The sequence below is a fragment of the Argopecten irradians genome, chromosome 12 (assembly GCF_041381155.1).
Source record: "Argopecten irradians isolate NY chromosome 12, Ai_NY, whole genome shotgun sequence".
Taxonomy (NCBI): Eukaryota; Metazoa; Mollusca; class Bivalvia; order Pectinida; family Pectinidae; genus Argopecten; species Argopecten irradians.
The window spans coordinates 32,139,176-32,161,553 of record NC_091145.1 but is presented as its reverse complement, the minus strand read 5'-3'; the positions used below and the strand labels follow the sequence as shown (position 1 = coordinate 32,161,553).

The following is a 22,378-nucleotide window of genomic DNA, read 5'->3' as shown; positions in this document are numbered from 1 at the left end:
GAATGAGGTAGAATGAATTTGAATGGTTTCTTACGTAAGCAATGGAGTTTTTTTGTATTTTTAATATTGGAAAGAAATGAATATAAAATATATGTTTTATTTATAATATAGTTTTTTCCTTTATTAGATTTGCCTTCATCACTTATGAAATGTAATGAAATAAAATATTGCATTTAAAGATGCTGCACCGCCGACAGATCATAAATGATATTCATCATATGAACTATAATTGGTGTTTAATCGTGTATATATATGCCTAATTAACACAAAAAATAATATAAAATGATTAATTTCGCCTTTGGTGCATGCGCAATCAATACTTCATTTCATATAAGATATAGTGCCACGGAATGTTTTCGGGATGCAATTAATTATTGTTCATATTTTTAATTTGAAGTAAAATTAGAAGCTCAAACTTTTTAATGGTGGTAATGGTGTAAAGTTAGTAACTTTTGTAACTGAAGAAAAATACTAAATCATCTGCTACTGTTTTTAATAGTGAAAAAATACTTTTTGTCAGCGGTGAAGCATCTTTAAGGAAGATGCTATTTATAACAATTTATAACAATGTCTTGACGTAGTAAATACAGGTATTGTTTTGACGGACATCAAAACCAAAAACAATAAATATATTTATGAATTTAGCAGATTTTTTTTCAATTCAATCCCACATATCTATTCCGCATTTTTCAAAGTCATGCTATCCTTCTAATGGGTGTTAGTTGAATGTTAATGAAAGACTATAAGGACAGCATATTTCATAACAATCGTACTTCTAAGATATGATTTTTATCAATAATATGTGTTATCATATATGTATTAACTATCTAATTATATATTTATTAATGATCTACCAAAGTTTTGAAAATTAACTATGTCTTCATTATAATTCCATTGTGAGGACAATAAACATATTTGCCATCAATTTGCTCCAGGTTATGAAACAGATATGATATGAAAAAATACTATGTTAACTACAAAACCAGTTTTCCTCGTGGAGTTTGCTTGGTTATATCATAGGTAGGTTGCTGTTTTTATTAAATGAAAACAGCACCGAACAATATAAAATACCGTGTTTTCATAAACCATTTTTCTCACAAGGTGTTTTGCTGTTTTGAAAGTAGCAAAGAATAGAATATTATGTCTGCTACCAACCCATTTCCTCTCACAGGGCGTTTTGCTGTTCCGCTTGATCAAGTTGAAGGCTATGAAGTACATGGACTATGAGTACCCTACCTGGGCGCACGCTGTAGGGGCTCTAATGGCACTGTCATCTGTGATGGTTATCCCGGTGTATATGGTCTACAAGGCTGTGGTCACTCCCGGAAATTCTTACCGAGAAGTAAGTTTCTGTGTAGAACGTTATACCTGTTAGCTTTATTTGGAGTAATTCCTTCTAAAACTTAACTTTTCGAAATAAGCTAAAACGAAAATAATCAATGTGCATTTCATAACCGACTTACATCACGTTTTAACCTCTCAATACCGTATTCTTGATGGGTTTTGCAGGAAATCCGATCAATGAAATTTAAAGAAATATTTTTTACTGTATACACTTCTTAATTGCGAAAAGTTTTTAGTTCTAGGTCCGAAAATGTCCGCCTATATGATGTACTGTTTAAATAATCTACAAAAATCTAACGGGAAAATTCTTACATTTATGATATAAATATCTCATGTAGTTCATCCGACATTGTTTTGTAAATAAATGGTCCTTGATGTATTTTATATTTGCATATCAAAGAGTTATCTGTCCTTGTGGGTAGGTATTGGTTGTAACGTCATGTGTTTGTGAGCGTAACGTCATTCTTTTCGGAGAAAACGACATGAATTGCGTCCACAAAATAATGACGTCACAATAGATACCTACCCCAAGATAAAAGGACGGAATAAAATTAAGATATTCGTATATTTGTTTTATTTTTTTGTATTTTAGAAAATAAAAAATCTCTTCCGACCGGATGTACAACTGCCCACTGGACTAGGTGCGCCGCCTCCGTACTCGGTTGTGAACACGTATGGCGATAATGTGGCTAGGCTGTAACAATAGTACGGCCCCTAATAATATGTATAGATAATCACTTAATGGTTCATAGTTAGAATGTGTTAATGAGAAGATAAGTATGCTATAATATATAGTTAGACACTTGATAATAGTGTTGTTTTGATATCGGATGTTGTTTAGAGTCAAATGGTATCATCTGGAGTTTTTCTTTGTGTATTCCTGTAACAAGAAAAAACGCATCGACTTGAATCAACATGATGCAGGTTGAAATAGGATCAAAATAACATTCGATGTACATTTCGTATTTTCGAGGTAAAAGATATAATAGTTTAACCGATAATAATTTTTTTTTGTAGCATGGCACTATTTATAATGATATTCATATATTGTGTCTGTATTTAATATTTAGTTAGAATTGTAGGTAGATTGTGAGCGAGTTATTCTACGATTGTGTATATTCACTTTTAATGCTATTATTATGATTGATAGTTACATTTAAAAAGGAAAAAGACAGAAAAAAATACCAATGATAAATTAAACATTTTACGGAATGATAATTTTGTCAGTAGTTTAGACTAATTGAATGTTAAGTTGAAATACATAAAGATAAACACAAAAACAGCATTGACATACTTTTGCAGAAAGGAACAATCCTAAATTCTACTTGAGTTACGCAAGTCTTCATTGGGTTTATATCATTATGAAGCTACTATCATGCGCGTATTTATACAGCGTTGTCCATAGACTCGATCTTATAAGAATTTGGCTTGACAAAACCCAACAAAAATTAGTTTGAATTTTATCTCGGAAATCTCGACTGAACTTATAGATTTATTATGTATGTAATCAACTAACTGTGCATTTTATCTATGAAGTCATTCTTGTTGCACTGGTGCGAATCATGTTATGGAACGCACCGTAACAATCTAACGAAAACATTTCCATGCGCTTCGTTTACTGAAGCGTACCACTTTGATCGTAGTTGGCGCATCCGACAATTTGCATTTCTTATCGAAGGGTCCACTTTGTAGAAAACAAACACAGAAGACATTCATATTCTATAAAAAAAGTTTTGGTCATTATGATGATGAATTTCAATTTTTGTCGAGACTATTTATGTATTGTCTTACTATCCGTTATGTTATTAATAAAGGAAATACGTATTTGAATACGAAGCGTTTTATAAGGACCGCCATTTAAAAAAAAAATCGAAATGCGTACCGTGATAAGACACTGTACCGATTCCATTTAACTGGTATGAATACGATAAAGAACACATGGTTAGGTAATAGAAGTTACTATGCAACAGTATTGTAAATTGAGAATCTTCTTATTTTTATTTCTGACATATTAACGAGTGGTACAAAAGCCATTTTAATGAACGAAGAATACAGAAATATTGTGGTTTAAGAGTAAACAGACGATAAAAATAGAGAGAAAAAAATGAAAAATATGAAATACATTAATACTGACATTTATGAGCTGTCTTAAACAGATGTCACATAATCCAAGCGACTTTTGAACTGATATGTATTGTAATTTACGATGGCCCATATCAGCCGACATATTACACTCATGATCACAAGTTGTATGTGTAGAATGTACATGTATAGTTTACTTTGCTGACAGTATACACTCCAAACTTACATGTGTATGATGAAATGTACAAAATGCCAGTTTACTCTTGACAGTTTACATTCCTAAGTTACATGTGTAGAATGTACATGTACAGAATGCCAGTTTACTCTAGACACTTTACACTAGTAAGTTACATGTTTAAAATGTACATGTACAGAATGCCAGTTTACTTAAGCATGTACATGTACAATTTGTCATTTTACTCTGAACCTCTATACAGTGATAAACTTCAACCGAAAAAAGATGTCAACATTCCGGAGTGTAAACTGTCAAGAGACAACTAGCATTCTGTACATGTTCATTCTACACATGTAACTTGTGAGTGTAATATGTCGGCTGATATGGTCAATCGTAGTAATTTGGGTGTATTGGTATTTAATTTAACAATTAAGACAAGATATTTTGTTTATTAAGTAATTTTTATCATTGAATAGATTTCAAGCTGATATTTTGTCTTGTTTGTATTTACGCGATATATTACGGTAAGTAACAACTATGAACGGCAAATTCCGACTAACAACTATGAACCAACTCCCCAAGATACTATAAAGTAAGCAAGCTCCCTTTACCTTAATGTTAGAAGATTAATCCTTTTCTTGTGTGATCTCAGATGGTTCGACATAGACCTAGTTATTTACGAACGACAATAATCTTGAAAGTCCATCGCTGGTGTTCGGAGGCTTTTGCGATGCATTCAGTGTCAATGAAGACTCTCTCGAATGGAAATCTTGGTGATAATGATGTTGTGACATGTGGTTTGTTAATTACAGATCTCATTGTTTTCGCGAATTCCTCCCCCAGCCCTCTAAGGGTGAATCAATTTATTTTGGAGTCAGTGATGGAGAATTCCTTTCCTCAGCCCTCTAAGGCTGAATCAATTGATTTTGAAGTCGGTGATGGAGAGTTCCTTCCCCAAGCCCTCTACGGCTGAATCAATTGATTTTGGAGTCGGTGATGGAGAATTCCTTCCCCCAGCCCTCTACGGTTGACTTAATTGATTTTGGAGTCGGTGATGGAGAGTTCCTTCCCCCAGCCCTCTACGGCTGAATCAATTGATTTTGGAGTCGGTGATGGAGAGTTCCTTCCCCCAGCCCTCTACGACTGAATCAATTGATTTTAGAGATGGTGATGGAGAATTCCTTCCTCTATCCCTCTAAAGCTCAGTAAATTGATTTTGGGGATGGCGGTCGAGAGTTCCTTCCCTCAGCCCTCTACGGCTGAATCAATTGATTATGGAGTCGGTGATGGAGAGTTCCTTCCCCCAGTCCTCTACGGCTGAATTAATTGAATTTGGAGTCAGTGATGGAGAGTTCCTTCCCCAACCCTCTACGTCTGAATTAATTGATTTTGGAGTCGGTGATGGAGAATTCCTTTCCCCAGCCCTCTACGGCTGAAACAATTGATTTTGGAGTCGGTGATGGAGAATTCCTTTCCCCAGCCCTCTACGGCTGAAACAATTGATTTTGGAGTCGGTGATTGAGAATTCCTTTCCCCAGCCCTCTACGGCTGAATCAATTGATTTTGGAGTCGGTGATGGAGAGTTCCTTCCCCTAGCCCTCTACGGCTGAATCAATTGATTTTGGAGTCGGTGATGGAGAGTTTCTTCCCCATTCCTCTAAGGCTGAATCAATTGATTTTGTAGTCGGTGATGGAGAGTTCCTTCGCCTAGCCCTCTACGGCTGAATCAATTGATTTTGGAGTCGGTAATGGAGAGTTCCTTCCCCAAGCCCTCTACGGCTGAATCAATTGATTTTGGAGTCGGTGATGGAGAGTTCCTTCCCCCAGCCCTCTACGGCTGAATTAATTGATTTTGGAGTCGGTGATGGAGAGTTCCTTCCCCCAGCCCTCTACGGCTGAATCAATTGATTTTGTAGTCGGTGATGGAGAGTTCCTTCCCTCAGCCCTCTACGACTGAATCAATTGATTTTGGGGATGGTGATGGAGAATTCCTTCCTCTATCCCTCTAAAGCTCAGTAAATTGATTTTGGGGATGGCGGTCGAGAGTTCCTTCCCTCAGCCCTCTACGGCTGAATCAATTGATTATGGAGTCGGTGATGGAGAGTTCCTTCCCCCAGTCCTCTACGGCTGAATTAATTGAATTTGGAGTCAGTGATGGAGAGTTCCTTCCCCAGCCCTCTACGGCTGAATTAATTGATTTTGGAGTCGGTGATGGAGAATTCCTTTCCCCAGCCCTCTACGGCTGAAACAATTGATTTTGGAGTCGGTGATGGAGAATTCCTTTCCCCAGCCCTCTACGGCTGAAACAATTGATTTTGGAGTCGGTGATTGAGAATTCCTTTCCCCAGCCCTCTACGGCTGAATCAATTGATTTTGGAGTCGGTGATGGAGAGTTCCTTCCCCTAGCCCTCTACGGCTGAATCAATTGATTTTGGAGTCGGTGATGGAGAGTTTCTTCCCCATTCCTCTAAGGCTGAATCAATTGATTTTGGAGTCGGTGATGGAGAGTTCCTTCCCCCAGCCCTCTAAAGCTGAATCAATTGATTTTGGAGTTGGTGATGGAGAGTTCCTTCCCCCAGCCCTCTACGGCTTAATCAATTGATTTTGTAGTCGGTGATGGAGAGTTCCTTCCCCCAGCCCTCTACGGCTGAATCAATTGATTTTGGAGATGATAATAGAGAATTCCTTCCTCTATCCCTCTAAAGCTTAGTCAATTTTTTGGGGGGATGGCGGTCGAGAGTTCCTTCTCCTAGCCGTGTATGGCTGAATCATTTGATTTTGGGGATGGTGATTGAGAGATCCCTTGGTCTTTAAAGCTGATAGGGCTTGATGGTAATGTTTCCCCTTACCAAACCTTCTGACGCTACAATACTTACTCTATTGAGGTGGTCCCCAAATCTAATAAATCAGTGTAGATGCTGACTTCTATCTCTACATTTTAGCAAGTTCGATTCCATACAGTTTGTACTGTTTATGTTCTACCAAACAATTCATAAGAATTAAAAAAAAACATTTTTTTTATAATTCCTCTAAGGACGTGTTTCATAAAGTGATATATTATACAACATTGACTACAGAACTGTCCATGTCCTGCATAATTGTGACATGCACAAGATGTGTACAGCTCGTGTCACATTTCCATAGAACTCATGATTTAGTATACCTGGACATCAGGCTCCTCGGCTGTTCTCGTTGAACATCAATGTTCCTTTAAATATGCATTGATCTCTCTCCGAATTTGTTCCAATGGTCTCAAACATGGTACAGGTGATTCCGTTCCCCTGCGCATTTAAACATACTTGTTTAGTATGGTAACCATTTTTTTCAAACCTTTAATATCCCTCTCATTGTTAATAGTTTTTGTAATGAGGTAAAAGTGATTTCTGGTTCCCAAATTCACAACGGTCGGTTTGACGTTAACGTTCAGCATTATCTTCAAAATATAATATAAAGGTATATTTCCCGAGGGCGTAGTCCGAGGGACATATGACTTGCCGCGGGTAAACTAAGCGTCATGTCTCCCTACCGACAGGGCAATAAATTGTTTATTTTACCGAACAAATAAAGTTTTTCTCGAGCTAGTATACAATTCTAACGTAATGGCTAGACTCTAAGTTATTTCCCCAAGACACTGTTGTCGTGTTGGGCTAACATTACAGTTATTGTTAAATCAGAAGTTAGACATACCGTATCTTTCAGCCCAAATCAACTCCCTTTAGCATGATACATCATATAAACATTACATGGAGTGTAATTGTGTTATCTGTATCCTTTATCATACGAATTCTAATACATTTTCTCGGACGAAAGCGTCGTCTGCCATCCATTTTGTTTGTTATCGGAATACCTCGGATAATTCCGTTACACGAACGACAACACTTGCTAAACGTACCAGGGGCTCCGACTGGGCAAAACATGTTTTTTGAACATGACGTTCAGCGGGATACACGATGTTTTGTCGCCCTCACACGTGACGTCTCTCGACCAATCAGCGACTGTGACTCATCGGTGAGGTATAATAATAGTTTGGTTTTTTTTTTGCTTAAAGTTAACGCCATGACTTCAGCCAATATATTCATTTCGATGGTTCCCCGTTGGTAAGTAATATAAGACTATTTCATATGTATATATCAAGGACAGGAATATTCTACCCGAGGGTCACAAAATGTTGTAAAACCCGAGGCTTGCCGAGGATTTTGTAGCGTTTTGTGGTCCCGACGGTAGAATATCCCTATCCTCAATATATCAACGTATGAAATAATGTTTTTCTTTCATACCTCGACCATTTATTTCAAATTTACTGCTATAATTTTCCTGCAGTTTTGAAATAAATTCGAAACAAAACGTGACTGCAAGTCAATTCTCCATAATGAAAATGTGCGTAATATTTTAACGCAAATCCCGTTGTTTGTATATTTTTAAGTAAAGCCTGAGATGTCATACTCAAGATATTTTTACGTCACGATCATCGAGATTATAGAACTAGAGACAGGGCCCAAAAACGTTATCTATGAAAGTAATGAAGTCACTACAAATCAACTCAACTATGGCGTATAATCTAAGCATAATAAATATTATTCAATATAATAAATATTACAAGGCTACCAGATATTAGCAAAAGTTCATGGGTTGGAATATTAAAGCGTGCGCTTGATTTACTTGGTGAAAGATGTAATTTTACTATCAAATACTCATCTATATCGCCATCTATAAATCGGATTTCTATACAAAACTTTCATCACTGCAAAGTGCTCGCGACTTTTTTTAAAATTCCATGCAATTATTATCGCTGTACATTTCTCACACAAAACCACCCATCCCCATCTCCACCCCCTATATCAACCTGTACCGGGTTTATATATAGCATACACCTGTGTATTGGGAAATAAATACTAGTAACTACGCTATATATATTTCATGATTACAAACTCTTCAGATATGTTCTTGAAGTAATGTTACACATCTGACGTCTTCCGAATCATCTTGATAATTTTATTGGCAACTCTGGAACTGGTAAACGCACACTATGTATTCACGTTGTATATTGTAATGAGATGTTTAATCACACAACTTTGGCTAAAGGCAATATTCCTCAAATTTCTGTTTGCCTTCTGCCGCATTTATATTTGTCCTTGAAATTCAAATGAAGAAACTTCATGTCACATCATAATAAAACAGCGTTTACATATTGATATTCATAAACGACCTTCTTACAAAATATGGACCCGATTTCATGTTTTTTCTTTGCCTTATGTGACGGTCATATACGATATATTTTTTCGTTGTTTGAGACATCTATGACAATTGCAAGTGTTCTGAAATTCATGCATAGTATGCAGGTATGACGACCTACAAAAGTTCTCATTGTATGATAGTATTGTATGGCATCCAGATATATATCATCTGGAACAATATCCACTATAAGCCTTTCAAACATTTCCCTGTGTGTTTTTCTCGTAAGCCTTTCAAACATTTCATCAATATTATTGTAGTAGTGCTATATTAGTGTAAATGTGTTCGTGAATATTGTTTGAAAAAAATGATCGACAGGTAATCGATTTTTCATTTCTCAATGATATTTCATTACATTGTGTGTAAGTACTGATATTTGTTTTGAATTTACAATACAAGTTGTTGATTATCCCACCAAAGCCCATTGCAGTCACAATAATGAATATTTCTTAACTTTTTTTTGATATCCATAATATCCTAATTTTCTATTATTATAATCGTAATATATCTCTCGAATTGTGTAGTATTGAACCCAACATAGATATTAATATATTATCAATATGCTTATGGCTGTCACCATTTACATCTGAATATTCAATTATAATAAACGTAATATAATCTCAATATAAAATTTTGTATAACATTAAATAAAATATATGCATATGAATATATACGATTTTGCTTATAGCTGTTACAATATTCATATATATGTATTTGATATATCTGAACTCTATTTGATATTCATAGTACTCATAGGTCATTTATGTCTGAATATCCAATGATTATAAACGTAATTTTATCTAGTATTGTGTAATAAAATCGCATATATAAGTATATGATTATTAGGCTTACACCTGATCAATGTTTTCTTTTAGATACGATATCAAGTTTTTCCTAGTGTATTGTATACGCACTTTTCAAGGATTCATGATAAAAGTTAGTCAATAAAGATTGATTTGGATATGTTTTGATTTATTTTCCTTGTTATTGAAGGTATCACTGTACAACTACTGCCACTATTTTGAGTGAATATTAATATTTTGTACACTGGAAGATGCCGTATCGACTGTTAAGTTTTGCTTACTGTATTATATAATGTACTCTATTACGATTAATAACCCTAATGGCACTACCGTATATTTCAAAGCTCCCCTGCCAGCTTAGTTTGCTACGCCATAATAGTAATGTTATCTAGATGTATCATTTATTGTTATTGAAGGTATCACTGTACAACTACTGCCACTGTTTTGAGTGAATATTAATATTTTGTACCCTGGAAGATGCCGTATCGACTGTTATGTTTTGCTTACTATATTATATAATGTACTCTATTACGAATAATAACCCTAATGGCACTACCGTATATTTCAAAGCTCCCCTGCCAGCTTAGTTTGCTACGCCATAATAGTAATGTTATCTAGAAGTATCATTTATTTTATTGACATTTTTTAATCATAACAACAATTATGCCCACAATTCTTTATTTATAAATGAAATAATATTTGTATAAAACTCTTAAAACCTTTATCCATAGTTATAATAAATGGTAACATCTTTCATCAAATAACAGTAAGACAGTATTAAAATACATTATCATAAAACTGCTAAAACTTATGTTATTTAGCTGTGTGTAGTAATCTCGAGTATGCTTAAAACACACAATAGCTACATCAATAAATAAAATGAGATTTTCAAAAATACTTAGAAAATCTTCACTTCAACGAATAAGTCTGATCCACATATGGTTTTGGATCGAAGATCATGGAAGCAACAGGAAACATGTAAGTCATTGCGATAGCAATATATTCACCAGCAGAAACTATAATAGTAAGGCAATCTGCTTCAACACGCTAGAGTTGTTCTGGGGGTCGTTAATGAAATAATATTGATGTCATATCTGCATTTATGTGATAACAAGTGTCCCTGAGTACTATTCTTAGTTCAGTAAGACTATCAGACACACGATATGGCAAAAGAGAAACAAATTTGTGTCGGCAATAAAATAAAAAAGACCACCCGACTCTGAATCATGTAGAGAAAGAAGTGGAAAATCGGATTGTCGTGATTTCTATGAGACATATACATTATATATAAACCAATTAGGTAGCAGCTAAGGTTATGGAGAATGAGAGCAAAGAAGCTTCAAACATCAATTATACAGCCGGATATAAAATACTGTAAACTCAAAAGCTTGTTGTGTAGAAACGACCGCTGGTTTCGTGGATGCTGTGAGACCACGAATACAAAAACAACTAATTATATTTACTATATATCACCGCCATCACTGCTTCATCGGTTAATCAAGAATAGTGCTACTCACGTTATGATATCAAAACTTCGATTCACGAAAGAATGTACACACAAATATTTCATTTGATAAAGTAAATGTATGTAGATAATTCCACGTGTTTAAAATTTTTAAGGATCCAGGCATATCAGATATACAAAAATCGTTCATGCCAGCACCGTTGAATGGGATGGCTTCAGTATGTCGAATAAAGACCTGTACAAATTTGGTATTACCTGTAAATAGAGATTGGTATCCTGTTATACTGTAAACCAATTAATTTAAGCATTGTTTGTCAAATTTTTGACATGCATTGGTGTATAACATGCATTGGGTGTTCAAGCATAGCCCATGTTGCGCGTTACATTATATATATACAGTATGCTAGAACACTCAATGAATGTTACACACCAATGCATATCAAAAATATGACAAACAATGCTTTATATTTACATTTATATAATCATCCCCGTTATAAAAAGAAAAAAGGGTGAAAAATAAAGTATTTGTTGTCGAATATATTGAATCTGTGTCACAAGTTTTATTAAAACATTGGGCAATTGCAGTGAAAACATTCAAATACTGCAATTATAATAAATCTGATATCTGCCGTAAGAGCCGGTGACGGCATTAACATCTGGTCTAGAAGGAGATGACCTACAAGGAGATTACCCATACACATTATTGGATTCAGGGAATAAATTATTCTGTTGTATTAAAATGAGAAATATTTCAAAATTGTGTTATGCGTATCAAAGAAGTAGAATGATTGTATTTTCCTTCTACAAACACATTATTTTTTTCAAAGTTAAATATCCTTTCAAAGTAAAATTGCTGAGTGGATTTGCGTCCGCATTTTGGTCGGATACTTACAACAAATAGTACTGAATATCCCCTCATTATGCATACAGTCAAACACTTTTATAACGACCACGTTTACAACGAATTCATGACTAAAACGTAGTGAATCTCATTCCCCATTAAGGTCTATTATAAGATATATGTCCATAACGAACTTTGTTTGTAACCCTACTGTAAACCAACTCACTGCGACACCGTTAACACTAGATAAACCATGCCTAATGAAGACGACAGAAATCACCAAAGATACACAGTAACAATGCAATACTTGACAATGATCAATGTTATTTATCGGTATGAAGCATTGAGGTCAATCGAAGATAAATGGTACATTTCTTCTATGACATTTCCATTGATGTTTTGATAATTATTGATTACAGATGTTTACACGAAGAATAGAACGAATTCGTGTAAATACGTTTGAACAAACTAGATGATGTGATATCTGATTGGAAAAATGTAAACAATGGTTGATATCGATAAAATCAAACCTCGACAGGTACACTATGGATTTAGCTCTTTGCCTTTTCATATTGATCGAATTTTAATTCATGGCAAGGACATCAACCTGTTTGAAAAAAAAGCAGGACGAAAGACAAATGGAAAATAGATAAAATTACCCAGAAATCACAATGTGAGATAAACACTATATATATTACTATATTGTGGCTTTTCTACATATTCCTAAGAATTATCAGATGACTGTCCATGTAATACAGCCTTCTAACATCATGCGCCAAGTACTATTTCTCGGTGTAATTTCAACATTTGTTCGGAAGCTAAGCAGGTTTTATAATAAATATAAGCATCAGGATGAGTATTAAAAACATTATGTATAAAGAATGGACTCATTTTACTTGCTTATTTCAAAATGGGGGGATATGCTAGTTGTAAATTTACAATACAGCGCCGATGTATGAAAGGGGAACAAATAGTTTTTTTTATATATATGGATATGAGGGATAAGGGTATTGAACCCTCGGGATTACACAATTTTGTAAAAATCTCGACAAGCCTCGGGATTACACAATGATGTAAAATTCTCGACAAGCCTCGGGATTACACAATGTTGTAAAATTCTCTACAAGCCTCGGGTTTTAAAATATTTTGTGACTCTTGGGTAGAATATCTCTGGTATTCATATCCACATATTAAAGATACTATATATAATATATATTTTGTGCACTCATTAATTGCCAATATTGATTGATTGATGGTGTTATTGTTTAAGCGTCCTTTAGCAACAATGATAATATAAATACGTGTCATCTTCAGTGATAAAGGAAAGCCGGGAATACCAAGAGAAAAAACATAGTCTAGCGTTCAGTTCCTCGAAACTACTACACATTGGATTTGAACTCGCGACCCATAGATGCAGGGCTTGTGGTAATATTTCGAGGCATTTTCCCCAAAACATAACTATCAACAAAAGTCAAGTACATCGGGTCTTGGTAATTACTCGGTCCCCACCCTAAGTAACACTACATAAGATCAATGATACATACCGGTACATCATTATTATGGAGATGTTTTTTTGTTTTGTTTACATTATTTTTTAATATTTTTTGTCATATAGTTACAATAGTTGCTATATCCAAATGATGTCTTATGGTTTAAATGTAAAAAATTCCCAGCATTATAAAAATTGCAAAAGTCACGTCAATAAGAGAACACCGAGGACATACGCGATGTTAGCTGGATGTAATTGTAGGAAACTTCAAACAATTATCAGTTCAGTGGTAGCAACAGCTCCTAATTGTAGTTGGAATTCAATGCTACTAAATGCATCAACGACCGTTTAACACACAGAGAGGATAGGTGATATTTTATCGCAGAACCCTGAACTGAGCAGTACAGCTTCACAAAGCTTCCAGTTAACAAAGTGATGCGATTCATCTACAAGACAAGATAAACCAATGTTAATCTCAGTATTTTAAATGATCTAATGACAAAACACTTCGAAGTAAGTCAGGGGATTTTGAAATCCTTTTGAGGATTTGTTTTATGTCGAATTCACCGAGATCCATTACTCTGTGACAGAAATTGACATCTGTTTGTAAATGGTTACATCATTCCGCACGTCGATTATATGGAGCTCCCGTCTATTTGTACCTACAACTTCGACTCGATCGATGATTGATTGCTTATTCATCCAATCTAATGGAATATATGTTCAATGAATGATTTTAATAATCAATACATTTACTTAGCATCATTGCAAAGACGTGGAGTACATGTGCTAATTCGTTATGTCAACACTGTGATAAAGGTACAGTTTGATTGGGACCTGCTGCGAATTTTCTATTTAAACTGTCGACGATGTAGCGCTTAAAGGTAACGCAGTGTTGTCGGAGAAGACACTCGATCAGTTTCTGATGATAGTTTAACGAAGTTGGGTGACTTCCTTGCAAGAAAATGGATTGCTGACATTTTTATATCGACGTGTCAAGACCCCTTGTGGCGATAGCCATATTACTACATCTTGCCTTTTAGACCGAGAACATCCTGACATTAAGCATCCATCTTGATGAATGGCATCAAAGCAGATTTTGCAAAAACACAATTTCATCATACCGGGAATAAACATCTTGTGATCATCAAAAAGTAAATGTTAAGTGATTTTTATAATGAGGTTGCATGGTTGCATTTCAAAATCGGAAAGTGAATAGTAACTAACGCTCTGTTGTCCACGGATATTAATATCGACGTGAATGCATTGCTAAGGAGGTCAGAGATAAGCCACGTGAATGGTAAGTTGGCTACCATTAACTTCTGCATAAACCTATGTGAATGCCAGTTTTATGGTCTTAAACAATTATAAGTAATCTTTATTTGAAATGGTTTCTAATGGAACCGATGTCGAAAGCGTTTTTTGGTCTAGGTATGAAAGCTTCTCACAATTTTCCCCAGTAACACTACTGCTCTGTGACATACTTATGGCTTTTACCATCACTATTGGACTGGTTGGCAATGTATGTGTATGTGTGTGCATTTCTAGAAATCGTCATCTTCGAACATACATCAATATCAACCTCGCAAGTTCGTGCATTGCCAACATAATCGGTTGTTTGTTTTTTCTTCCAATTCGAATACAGTTGTTTACCGGATATACAACGTTTACATCCGTCCGGGTGGTTTGTGGGATTGGAACCTTCTTTAGAACATTCTGTGATACTATGCAATTATTCATGCTCACTATGGCTAGTTTTGAACGCTACCAAGCAGTAATTAATCCCTTTAAAAAGGTTGGCTTGAAGAAAAGGTCAGCTATACTAGTAACGACGTCTTGGATGTTTGCTATGACACTAGGGGTTATGTCCTCAATCATGTTTATTGACAGTGCTTTATATTTTCCATGTTCCTTCTTAGACGAAACTCCGAATTGGACAGAAAATGACAAGTATTTGATGTTCCCTCTTGGGATGACGTTATTGTGTGTTATTGTTGTGCTGTACGGTCTGATACTGAAAACTCTTGTCAAACATTCCTTAAAGATGTCTCGACACAAAACCAGGAGAAGGGTAGCGCCTGAAACTCTAGCCACAAAATATGGCAATGCCAGTTCTTCGTTCTTAGGAGACAACGACGAGATAAGCATTGGTGATTCAAAAATATTTCGTATATCGTTCCGAAATGCAAAGGATTCTAAAATTCAAGAAATACAAACTCGCCACTTACATTAAATATCCCCGAAAATCATAACAATAACCGACCTGTTGATGCATCCCAATCAACGATGGAAATAGTTGAAATGGACGGCACAGTGAAGGTAACTAAACGCAAAGACGATACTATATCTGGTGCGGTATGTCTTATGAACAGCAAGAACAAAGAAAATGGACGTAGGCGAGTAGAAATAAGAGCGTCAAAGAATATTGCCATTTTGGTAGGAACTTTTACATGCTGCTGGATTCCTCTCCCTGTTTTTGCTTTTACTAAAAGTGTCGTTGGTCATTCGGAACTTTCCAACCCGATGGTTTGCGTATTGATGTCCCTTGCCACCTTAGGGAGTTTTGTTATTGCTATAAATCCAATCTTGCATGCCATTCTCAATCGTCAACTTAACACAGCGATGAAGCGTCTATTAAAACTTGATAAAATTAACTGCCTGTATCGATCATCCTAAGATGAACCGTGAAAACTATTTTATAGATATCATGATAATTTTAGAAGGCAAATAAGGAAAAATTGAAATAATTATGAACATCAAAGACTGTTTTTTTTGTTGTAAGTCTAAATATAAGATTTCTGTAAGCAAAATATATTTACCAAACATTATTTGTTCTAGAAGACCTGACCCCGATTACACGGGATAAACCTACCTGATTTAACTTGATATTTTCATATAAGTTGTATGAAAAGAGAAACATAAATTTGACTCAAGAAATATTTGTTTCGATAACTCGTAATCAGTCATCTTTCCATTATCATTCAATTTAGCTATGACGATTGAAATCAAAGTAAAACATAATTTGCCCATTAATACATGTTTGATATTTTCTGTATTTCAATTCATACTAATATAAACACAATGATTTATATTTCGTCAGTTTTAATACGTGAGGTAAAACGAAACAAATATATAAGAAAACGAATTTTAACCAGTGTAATTCATGTGTTGTTCATTCTTCGTCTTGAAATAAAACAAATTGTGTTTGAGTGAATGCAGCGTTCAACCTTCTTATTACCAAATACAGCAATAGAGTAAAGTCATAACCACAAGATGCAAGGCGCAATCGCCGATTTATCAGCAATGTCATTTTCTTGCCATATGTGCTTTGGCGCAAAATTGAAAGGTATAGGGCAATGACGTATACTGTTCTTGCTAGTCTGCTATCTGGTTTCTTTTCAAGATAAAACAATTATATATAAAGTATGGCTTGTGTATTCTATGGAATACAACGTCTATGCTTCACAAGACAAAACACATATATAGATTGTGTCGTGTTCGTGAGTTACAAATTACTTTATCTGCTGAAGAGGTTGACGCTCTATCGGTAATATCGTTTTCATTTAAAATTTTAATGACATTTCGTGATCTCTTTCATGCAAATGACTTGATTATTTTATTTCTAGTCTACTAACTAGTGCCATGTCATTAAGCATTAAGGCTCTTGCTTTTGAAAAAAATTGTGTAAGGAAAAGCAGACGATAACGTGTTAGCTGGTGCCAATTGCATGATACTACGACCGCCCACCAGCTAAAACTGTTACAGATATCTTAACACTTCGATTTAGAGTTAAATTAGCTCTGTGGTTTGCAGTTGAATGAAGATTGTTAGTTTTTTTTTTAAATAGTTTTGTAATGCATTCGGAATGACAAATTCTGCGAGAATAGTTATTCGGATATTAAACTATTAAGGTTGTCATGGTTATAAAAATTTAAAAGAAACCAATCGCTTAATTAAAACATGATTTGAGAAGGAGACACATTTTGTTAAATTTTACTCTGGGCAGTTTTAACTAAACTGTTATACCTTTTCTAAGCTTGGCATATACAAAACACATAGGGTACATGTACATCATACAAATATAAGAAATATGAATGTAAAAATATTTTGTGGTTAATACAAAAGATAAATGTGTTCTTTGATGTTTTGTTGCAATAACATTACATAACATCCAACCGAAATTATTGTTATTTGGAATACAATAATTCTCTTTCTTTCATACCTACGGGTGTAAAACTGAATGGTCTCGGGCTCAGCCTCCTGACTTCACAGCGTCAACTAAGTTACTATTTTCTAGGTACAATTTGAATATTTTTCAGAAACTAGGTTGGATTTACTTTAAAAGATGCAAACAACGTGATTTGCGTCGAAAATCTCACGCAATTTCCATGTATAGAGAACTGACTTGCAAAATGGCGGAAAATTAAAAAAAAGTAATGCAGTGTAGTCATATTTCAATAAAAAGTCGTGTTATGAGAGGAAAAAAATCTTTTTCATATACGGATATGAAGGATAGGGATACCCTGGGGATCACAAAAATGCTGTATATCCCTCCGGAAAGCCTCGGGTTTTACAACATTTTGTTACCCTCGGGTAAAATATCCCTATCCTTCATGTCCACATATGACAGAGTCTTATAATCTCAAGCAATCCTCGCATTCAGTCGGAGGTTTTTCTACATGACTGCCCATCCAATGCCACCTCATGACGTCAAGGCATCAACAAAATTTCTGATTTTACGCTAACAGTTAAACAGTTATTTCAGAAACCATACAAGTATCATTCTATATAGTGCAAACAGTAGGATAAACGTTAAAATATCGCGCAATCTTAATATTCGTAGACAAAATCGAGATATCTCTATAACAATATCGACATATCGATCTGTCCCACTACATAAAGACAAGATTTTGCCAATTCGTCTTTAAATCGCAGATGACCTGTGATATAACCACACATAATCGATAGATTCTGTCTCTGAAAATATGTATTTATAAAGCATTTGCGGCCCCCGTTAACTGTCAGGAATGTCACCATAGCAACAGTCTTATAATAATACATCCTACGTATTTGTAGAATAAACGCCACGTGTGTAACTCGAGCCATGATAAACATTTAATCAACGTCATAATCAAACATCTAATGTTTGAGAAATAAAAACACGATTATTATCAAGCTGAGTACTATATATAGCGAAATAAAACAAACGGTAGGCAGTATGATTTAATTAAAACTAAACGTTAGGTGTTAATTAAACCACACGATGCTTATATCTGAGATGGGGTAAGAACTATGAATTAGATTCCAAACACGTGTGACACGGTAAATAGTTCAATTGTTTCCAAAAGGATGAACATATCCCGACTAATGAAATAATACAATTGTTATATATTTAAGTCTGCAGTTGACTGCATTGTTGCTTTCGAGAATCTGACTAAAAACGAAAATATTTTTGAATTTAGCAGTATGCAAATGTTTTTTCCCAATAATTTCTCAATATTACGCGACTATATCAATGTCCCGTTAAATTTCGAAAATATTTACCCCCAAAAAACAGCTGGCTGTATACTAGCATGTAAATAGAAATTAACTTTGTTGCACATAAATTAAAAGAAAATAAGTAACTAAAATATTAATGAATTGTGTTTCATCTCTTCTCCTACGTATACCCTACCACATAACTCATCACCACCATACATGATAAATTCAGGACGTAAATATTGTATTTTGCTTACCATGTCCCCTTTTCCCTTCCGGTTGCGAGCGCCTACATTAAGGTGCATTGGAACCCCATACTGAACAATATGAATAAACCAGATATTGAAACTTATTTAGTAATGACTGTCGAATATAAAACTTAACCAAAAAAATTGACAGCTGGCTGTATGAAATCATTTCTCAAATGACTTCTGCATCTAGAATCTGTCACAACTACTACCAGTTAGGACAACATACCCTTATGTTTGAATACAGTTTTACAAATACCTTTGTTTTGTATCTTAAGAAAGTTAACCATTTAAATAAAGATGGTAATTGATCCATATTATCTGGAGATAACTGTTTGGTACTTAAGTCAAGCCATTTGATAAGCCGCTAATCTGCCAAATGAAAGTATGGCATTTAGAGGATAATTTACATCTGGCGGCGATGAGTTCTATACTTGTATCATTGGTGGCGTATTTTATACAACATTCACGAACAAACCCAGAATACAGCTTTGGCATCGTTTACTAAGAAATACTTCGCATGAAAAACTATTGCAGAGAAAGAGAGATAATTTGCCGTAAAAGTACATACGTAGTTCAATTGTTTATAGTTCTATGGAGAACATAACTGAAATACAATACGTATGTCAAACTGCAATCTAATACAAGGCTGAAAAGGCTATATACATAAAATGGACGACATATGTTTTTGTAATTTAAAATATCACATTTCACCAATAATTTCTTTAGTCATCGCATAATTGTCTGATGTATTAATGTCTTTAAGTTCATCGCATTTGTCATCGCATGAGATTGATTTTGAATGAAATATATATTGTTTATGTTTTAATATAGATACATGTATCATTCCATGAAGACATTTTTTCGTAAAACATTTACTTCAAACTTGACATTTAATACAAATATTAATAGCACTGAAACTTCACTACACAATATTCAAAACATTCTGAAGTGGTATGGTGTTTTTGCCAATAGGGTTTCTATGAGTAGTCCTGCTATTCTCCACCTCATAAACGTTCCAAATTTTAATTGATCTTGGTTATTGATAGGACGTAGAATAAAAACAAAGCTTTCTTTTGATATTGGTATCACATCCATACACGTTTACTGATAAGAAACTTCGCTGTAAAGCACTTATGCACTTTCATTAGACTTTCGTTGTCTTTTATTAAAGCGAGAAGTTTTGAAGCATTTCTATCTTAATCTAATTTAATGTTCGCCAGCTAATAACTTATAAATTATAATTACAAAATTACGAAGAAAAAATACCGAACAGTTTTACAGAAATACGAACAGTCCAAACGGTGAACATTATTGACTTTTATTTTCATAAACAGGATGTCAATACACAGCATAAGAAATCAGATTTATTGTAAGGGAAACAATACACAGGACGCAAAGAGACAAATACAGAAACCGGTGCATGCTACGGAAACTGTACGACTGTCGATATATAGCGTGTTCCAGTCGCACAGTCACCAGAGCGGATTTCACGGAACACGCGAACGGCCCCGGAAAAGAGACAAATTCCGTTGTTTGATATGGAGCCGCAATGATGTGTCAACGGGTTTTCACGTACATACAAAAGATGAACAAGGAGAGAATCATTTAGCAACAAAGGTGATGGTAGGGTACGACAGAAGCAATATCCCGTTGTCTTCAGAAAGATACGTATCTGGGTTTAGTCAATGCGATCAAGTAGTAGTTTGCAACGGTATATGTCATTACAGGGTTAGTACGGTCAAAAAGGTTCGCATAACCGCGGAGTGACACGGAAATATGTTCACTTAAAACAAATCAGCTAAGTGCCTTGTTACTGAATGTCTGACGAGACAAGGTCTAGGTCAGAAAGGTGATATAGAATTGAACAGCATCATTCAAACCTAAATTAGGTGCATGCTCCTGTCTTAAAATCCAATGTAATCAAATCATCGGTGGTTATGTATTGCATTTGTTTAACTTGCATGGCAAATGTGGACTTTGTCAATATTTTTGTAATATGTTTCATAAGGAATGTAGAACAATACATGTAAATTTATGCCATAAATTGCTCCGTGGCTATGTAACAGAATTAGCCTCACTGATTTTTCCCCTTAAACAATTATACAGATATAGTATTCGGCACATCAAGAACCTGGTGTTGAAAGTGTGCCAAAATGTTATTATTATAATTTTTTTTTGCAATATTACCAGTAAGCAGAAAACTTCTTTGTTTTTGAAGAAAACTAGAAAGATTATCGATCAATCGAAAGGAAGCTTTATCAATTCATAGTTTCGATTGAGCTCAACTCTCCTAAATCGTATATGTGTTTCTCATATAATACCTAGGTATTTTTCCGTGATATGTGGTGACTCTAAATACCAAGTTCATTTAAAGTTGTATAGAGAGCGCTGCGTATGTGAATGTCGGTATATTATGGAAGGATGCGATTTATCCGTGTTGTGTCTATTTGTGGAAATTCTTGTCCATTTCATATAGAGATTGAACAGTGTTTTGATTGCGTGTAGAATATGTCTGTATCCCATTACGTTCATACCACCTTTAACGCAACCAAAACACTGTTCAATCTATATATTTACATAAATAAGTTTATTTTTACATGTTCGTGATCAAATTTCAAACGATATTGGTTGCTAACCTGGGTAACTACGGTAGTCAGGATGACCGAAGATATAGTTCCGATTGTTGAATGATATAGCTGCAGTTTGGTTTGAAGTATATCAATGACAGCTTTCAATTATTTTTTAAAATATGTTTTTTTTTTTTTTTTTTTTTTTTAAATTTATCATATATCAATGATGTATATTTCGAATAAAAATTGAGATAACCGAGGCGGAACGACTACCGGTATGTATCGTTGTCAGGGTAGTGATGCGGTCCGAAGTGGAGCGAGCCGCCATATTTGATTATCAACCGAGGAAAGTTACTGTGTTATAGCCTATTGATGGTATGACCGTTGAGCTACTGAATGTTTGTCATGTATGTATCGGTCTACCAACGCGATATATAGACTAAATTCTTCATAGTCATGACTTTTATTTTATAGTACGGAGGATATACATGTGTTTGCATTTACGTGTGTGCAGGCATATTTTGAATGCAAAGACAGGGGGAAAGCTGATTATACTGTTTTGGATAGGCTACCTGTAATGGTTATTTTTCTGAAATCCTGTACATGACCTGTTTACCTATTGTTCGCTTAGATGTTTTCAGATTTGTT

At 34.8% G+C, this 22,378-nt stretch overlaps 1 protein-coding gene and 1 pseudogene across 1 annotated transcript in view; both read left to right on the top strand.

The window, feature by feature from the left end:
* Positions 1-3,688, top strand: part of LOC138304602 (sodium- and chloride-dependent GABA transporter 1-like) — a 34,824-nt gene extending 31,136 nt beyond the window's left edge. The window contains exons 12-13 of the mRNA XM_069244768.1: positions 1,172-1,342; positions 1,937-3,688. Coding sequence (XP_069100869.1) covers positions 1,172-1,342; positions 1,937-2,044 — 279 coding nt within the window. The 3' untranslated portion in view covers positions 2,045-3,688. The remainder of the gene's footprint in view (positions 1-1,171; positions 1,343-1,936) is intronic.
* An 11,130-nt stretch (positions 3,689-14,818) lies between these two features.
* LOC138336968 (5-hydroxytryptamine receptor 1A-like) lies at positions 14,819-16,577 on the top strand (annotated as a pseudogene).
* Positions 16,578-22,378: the final 5,801 nt, after the last annotated feature.